Here is a 6,957-nt window from a genome sequence, read left to right on the forward strand (position 1 = left end):
TTTCCACAATATTTTGGTGAAGCAGGTTTCCATATATCACTAAGTGTCATCCTTGACAGAAAATTCGGCCTGTACGATACAACATTCGCTTTGTTTTAGTCATTGGTATTTGAAAAGGATATGTTCAACAATCTTCAGGAAGTCATATACTGGATAACCTCCACTAAGTGAAATTAGCATGAAAAAATCATTATGCATGTATATAGGTAGATTGCTGGACATTTTATTGCAGAGTGTCTTACTAACCAAGTCATAAAATTTACTGGATCCCAAATTTTTGCAGCCATTAAAGATAAGTTGCTTTTATCCTGACAGAAAAACGAGATCCTTACACTATCACTGAGTTCAAAAATCAATTAGACCACACTTGACAGAAATTGGTAAGTTAGGGAAAAAAAAAAAAAATTGATGTCCAAAATTGACTATGGCACCATCTATGGGAAATTTAATGGCCATGCATTTTGGAAAACCATTTAAAGGTCAATGACCAATTACTGATGGAGATACACCTGCTTTGCAATTGGGGAACATCTTGATCATCTCTATATGCCCGATGTAAACCATAAGAATCAGTGGCAGATCAACAGGTAAACCTCCCCAATTAGAATAAATAAGATCTATGGAAGGTGTGTGATGAGCAATAACTACATCTTTGATTGAGAAATATGGATTAGAAACCATAAGGAAAACAATATATAGCAAGAGGTATCACTAAATAGGTTAAGACAAGTTCCAACTTATGAAGGAAATATTAAATCCAACAGACTTCTTAGAATGAGTTACTTCTAGAGATGAATATTCTGATTGGAATGACTTTTACGATGGGAGGTGAGTAACAGTTGCTAGGATGAAACTTATAGGACAAGCAAGAGAATGGTTGACTGGATTTTAGGGATTTGAAAAACTTGTATGCACCACCCATCAGCAACCAGCAGGAGATGAAGACAAAGCTTTAGAGAGAAATTAAATACCCTCATATCTCAAGACAAACTGTGGAAGCAACTTCCCAGTTTAAAAAGGGTAATATCTTGGCAGCTGAACATAAGGGAAAATTTAATGAGCTCAGTGCCTGAAGCCTAAGAATTGAAGAATGAAGATCTGCATCAAACCCTAGCCAATCTTAACGTAATTGCTCTAACAAATGCTATTAATGTCGTCGAGCAGGAATCCCTTTAAAAGAACCTGTTTAGCAAAAGGCAGAGATGGATCTCAATGCCAAAATTATCATTAGTGACTTCTGCCAGAAAAGAAGCATCTGCTATGTTTGCCATGCAGATGGATCCAAATCTATAGATCTAAATAATTATATTACAAAAGACATACAAGGAATAAGACATCAGTTATAAATTTTAGAAGTTCAGTTTTAAAGTGTTGGCACAACCTCAAATGAGATTCAGAAACAGAGCTATCCGAGTTAAGATCAAATGCTTGCTCAGGAGTTGATGGTACAAGTCCAATCCAACTAAGGAACTTCCTTAAGAGTCTCTTACGAGGCCCAACTGCTGACAGAATTCCTTCATATCGAGTTACTGCTCTCTCTGCTGCCAACCAGATTGGAAAGTCATCCGATAGGTCAGTTTCAACAGGGTTATCAAGCATTTTTTCATCAAAGAAAAATGGTTGTTGGGATTGAGCCAATTCCTTAAGCCAAAGCTTAATGTTATTTGCCAAAACTTGTGTATCCTCTTTCTGGCTTATGCTCTTAAGAATCTGTTACAAAGAACAGTAAATGCATCGGCACAGCAACCATACGCTTATAAAAGGAAATGAATCAATATAGAAAAAGGAATTTATAGATCACTGCATTCTGTAAGAACCATTCATTGTTGTTGATTCAAATGAAGATTTTCGAAAAAATTACTTGCTTGAAAGTTAAAAGGTAAAAAATTATGACAAATATAGAAATAGTCACAGTATGTTATGAATGTAGACTAGTCTATAGGAAAGAAAATATCAACATAGAGATAGTTAGATGAGGTGTGCACTGTGAAGACAAGATGAATGATAGCAGTGATCAAATGAGAGTATGGAAAAAACAAGGAGAGACACAATGTTTTCACAATAGAGGCAACAACTCTAGAGGTCCTGCAAGCGAAGAAGAATGGAAACAGCCACAGAAGAGTATCAAATGTAATGTCAACAAGGAGAATAGAGATAGCGAGGAGATCGGATGGAGCCAGCTATGAAGTATTTGTGGGGAAAATGTATTGGTTCTGCATCAGCCACAGGCATTGTCCTTTCAGAAAAAGGTCCATTGCGATTAATGGGAAATTTTCTTAGTGCGAAATAATGTTTTCCATCTCATCAAACAAAAGATAATAATATTCAGCAAAATAGTGCTCTTTTGATGTTCTTCATAATACCCCAAAACTGTATGCATAATTGATAGCTGATAGGTAACTCATTCGTGAAGTTTAAAAAGTACAGAACAAAAAAGGAAAATTCGATTTTTAGTTGGGAAAGAAAAGAAGATAAAGATAAAATTTCTAAATCTACTTAGACTAGGATTTCTACTCACTCTTAGTCTACAACAATGACAACAACAACAACAAAAACAATTAATCAGAATTTCAAGCCTCTAGATGTAGGGGGAAAAAAAGAGAAAATAGGGAACACTTCTTTAATTAAGTTCCTTAGATTATTCTACTCATTCTTAGTCTAGAGAATTACAACAACGACAATGGGACATTTCTTCAATTAAGTTCCTTAGATTATTCTACTCACTCTTAGTCTAGAGAATTACGACAACGACAACGACAACAGCAATATCAACAAAAACACTTAGGCCCCGTTTGGTAGTCATTTCTTTCAAAATGCATTTTTCTCTCTCTTCTTTTCAACCACATATTCTTTATTAAAATAATATTACACGTAAATCAAAAACTTTCTCTTATTTCTCAACCACACATTTCACATCAATTTACTATTCTAAAATACATTTTTACATAAGAATGCCTATCAAACACCCACTTAATCAGAATTTCAAACTCTAGATGTAGGGAAAAAAAAAAAAAGGGAAGACTTCTTCAATTAAGTTCCTTGGATTAATATTTGGAGTCTGACTAATTTTTCACCTCAAATTACATAAAAATGCAACTCTCTTCTTGACAGTGTTTATTTAAAGGGTAAAAGAGCAGGAAAAGAATTGAAGGGACACAATACCCTCCAAAATCATGAAGAAAGGAGAGCTGGTAAATTTTATTCCTCATCTTCTGCAGAAATCAACAATCAAGCAGGTGAAATAATTCGCTTGCTGTCCCAAAATCAAAGTCAGAAAGAAAGAAAAATCTTAACTCTCTCTTCACTTTTTTACATCGACTCATTCTTTCACTCAAAAATGTAGTGTAGGCCTAGGATTCTATTATGAAACATAAAATCAAATGTATAAAGAGGGAAATCCCCTGTGGAAAATCCATACTAAAGTGACTTAAATATCAAAGATTAAACAGATTAACACGATCGGAAAATCCATACATATCAATAGTCGTGTGAATTACCTCGTTCATCCACACACCAACTCTCCCCAAAGGTTTGGCGATAAGAGAAAAGAAATTCTGTAACAACTTTGACTGTAAGTAATCCAATTTTTCAACAATTAGCAAGCCCTTTTGCCTTTCAGTTGCATAGCCTCGCCTGTATATAAAAAATGATCACGTAGGAGGAATAAAGACCTGCCAATAAATAAATCAAGCAATATCTATGAAGACGAGTAAGGAAAAAAGGGAAAAGATATGTGTAAATACTGATACAATTTAAATAAATGTATAAAGTTCAGTTTCACTACTCTTGCTACATGAAGAAAAAGAAGTAATTCTTTCCTACCTAGAAAACAGAGCACAACACTTAAATGGCAATTAAAGCATAGGAAGAAGAAGATGTTTCTTGGTTTAGATGAAACCAAAGAAGAATTGACTAGAAGATCTATCTACTATTTTTCAGTCCTGGTAGAGTAGGTAAAACATAGAAAGCTTGATCCCATAGTAACAATGTGAAGAACAATAAAAAAGTAGACTATACGTTCAAAATGTCTTGTCATTAAGAATGTGATAAGCAGTGATAGGATCACAAACACACATTTTAACATATTGGTGGATAATCAGTGATTGTAACCACCTGAGTTACTCATTTACCTGAATATTATTGCACCTGACTCAGATGATCTTTTCCAGTCAACATAAATTGGCAAGGTAAGAAGATAATCAGTATTTAATGCAGATGTCAGCATCAAATCCCGAGGAGATAATTCTTCAAACTCAGCATCATAGAGAAGTTGCATGAAAGCGCGCTGAAAACGAATCGGGACAGCAAATCTACATACAATTTTACATGATAAGTCAAATTAGTAGAAGCATGAGACTAATCAAAAGGCGATCATAAGTATTCATGAATTATGACAGGTTTGACATTTCGTGTAGTTTCAATAAATAACTAGTATAACAAGCATCTTAAACAGAAGTCCTTCCATTGTTACCAAAAACAAAAGGCAAATTAAACATCTGAGCAAGGGAGAAATAGAAATTTGCATTAACCTGCATAACTGCAAAGAGACTAGTTAATTTTAAACAGATTTCAGCAGGGAAAAAATATATGCTATGAACAAAATATCTGATATCACAAGAACACGTAACTCCAGCAGTTTGTAATAAACTAAAAGGAAACAATAGAACACAGAGAACCTTGAAGCCTTGGTAGGATTTTCCTCGACAGTTTTTGATGAAGAACCCAACAGAAATCTCAAGTCCAGGGTGAAATTGAAGGGTATTTTCGTCTCAGTGTTAGCCTCATCCTTCTTTTCTTTGTCTATGCTCTCACTTTTCACAGAGCTATTCATAACGGCATCAGACTCCATCCCATTAGCCACAAAATTTCTCTCCAAGCCTGGCAAATCATCAAGACCAACACCTTTGCTTTTTGTGGAAAAAGTAAGATCAAACTCGGCACGCATTTCCTCTAAAATTCTTTTGTGTTCAGCGTGAAGAATCATATCTAAGCATCTGTAATGACACAAGTAGATGTTAATCATCACAATTTATGATCACATAAGTAAGACATCTTATCATGACAATACAATAAATGTTGTAAATTCTTTAACAGCGAGTATATGGCATTATTTGTACAACTTCATCCAGTCCTAATTTATGAATCATAGGAACAAGAGAGATAATAGTCATAAACACCTCTTATTTCATCAATCTTGGCCTTCATTATTAATTAACTAATATCTTCTAGTAACCCTTAGCAAAGGACAAAATATAAAAATTACTTGGAAAGATGAAGAAATTCGCGGGATTCCTCTTGTGAGGAGAACATGGCGGAGACAATTGCATCCAATAGCTCGGATTTGGAAACTGATATATATCTCTGTCTCCGAACCTGAATTCCGGAACCTCCACGCCCATTAACATCCTTTGTTTTCAAACTGTCTGCTGCTGTGGTCGCCGGAGTCAGGTGCTGCGGCGGAGGCTTAATTTCTGACCTCTGCAACTCCGGTGGTGCTTCTTGTGCTGTGCTCCGGCAATAAGCAATGTGAATAGGCGCAGTGCTCCGGAAAACGTGACATTGATTCGAAGATGATAGGGCGCTAAAGCTACGCGTAAATTGTAAAGGTACTAACATCAGAAGAGGAGGAAGAATGAACCATGCACCCACTTTGCCACTCCACTGGATACTCAAGTTTGAACTTTGATTTCCACCTTACAAGTCACTTATCATTTGGTACTATCCTAGGAATTACATTTTGTTTCATTTAGTTAAAAATTAGATTTTTATTAAATTTTGACAAAATATATAGTCGAAAATTTGATAAAATTATGAATACGATTGAAAATAAATTTTAGAAAATATGACCAAATAGAACAACCCATGTAAAAAATGATCAATCCATAAAAACTCAACTAATTTGAGCCAATAGATCAATTTGAGCAACACAAAGTTTGTTGAACTAATTCAGCACTTGTTTGTTTCCCATCTTATTCCCATTAAAATGGAAAATATGATCGTTATCCATCATATCAAATCATCAAATTTGAATTTTTATCTCTTATGTGGGGTCCATAACGATTATATTTTCCATTCTCATTTTTACTTTTAGGCCTCGTTTGAGAGTGATTTTTCACTCCAAAAAATTGATTTTTTGACCGTTATTTAACTATTTTTGTCGTAATTTTTGACTTCTTCTTTCACAAGTGGTCCCCACTTTTCTCCTGACGGTAAAAAAAAATCAATTCTCAATATCACTACCAAACAGGCTCTTAATTTCAATGTGTACATTGTCCGAACCCCAAAACTTACATAGGAGAAAAAAACAGACAAGCATAAGGTTTCAAACTTTGGTGTTGTAGAATGTATTACCAAGACTCCATTTATGTGTTCTTATTCTTGATAAATGAATTTTTTTTTTTATTTTTTTATGTTATTGCACCTCAAACAATTTACGTTGTTAATTGCGTACTTGATTAATGTTTTACAATTGTTTTGGATAGTGAAATTGTGTTTCATTCAAAATTGTTAGTGATTTTTTTAGTTACAAAAGGTTTTTCGAAATTCACTATTTCTCAAGTAATTTTTTATTATGTGCTTGTTTGATCGGGATTTTGTTAATTGATTTTTTAATCGTTAGAGATAAAATGGGTCCTACCTGTGAGAGAGGAAATAAAAAATGACGATTGGAATAGTAAAATAACGGTAAAAAATTGATTTTAATTGGGTTTTAAGTTATACCAAACATGCTCTATGTTCTATTGTATTAAGAAATAATTTTAATGCATTCTGTCGATTTAAATTTTATGAATCAGATTTTGATTTTCAAAGAAGATAGTGATTGAATTTATTTAATGAGTTTGTTTGTGGGGGATAAACCCTGATGAAATTAACTATATTTGTTTTTCTTTTCTTTTCCTCCCTCCCTTTCTCCTATAATTTCCTACAATTGTTAGATTTACTCTTTTCCTTTGCTCG

The 6,957-nt window shown here is 34.0% G+C and overlaps 1 protein-coding gene across 1 annotated transcript; it reads right to left on the bottom strand.

Moving 5' to 3' along the window:
• Nucleotides 1-5: 5 nt before the first annotated feature.
• On the bottom strand, nucleotides 6-5,724 carry LOC111391679 (the record flags this gene model as incomplete). Its single annotated transcript, XM_023016926.1, has 6 exons — nucleotides 5,264-5,724; nucleotides 4,677-4,994; nucleotides 4,131-4,310; nucleotides 3,498-3,633; nucleotides 1,382-1,710; nucleotides 6-69 (listed from the first exon to the last, which is right to left on the bottom strand). Coding segments are annotated over exons 1-6 (1,380 nt in total), but the record flags the coding sequence as incomplete, so codon positions are not given.
• Between the last annotated feature and the right edge of the window lie 1,233 nt (nucleotides 5,725-6,957).

Source organism: Olea europaea, unplaced genomic scaffold (genome assembly GCF_002742605.1).
Source record: "Olea europaea var. sylvestris unplaced genomic scaffold, O_europaea_v1 scaffold8214, whole genome shotgun sequence".
Classification (NCBI taxonomy): Eukaryota; Viridiplantae; Streptophyta; class Magnoliopsida; order Lamiales; family Oleaceae; genus Olea; species Olea europaea.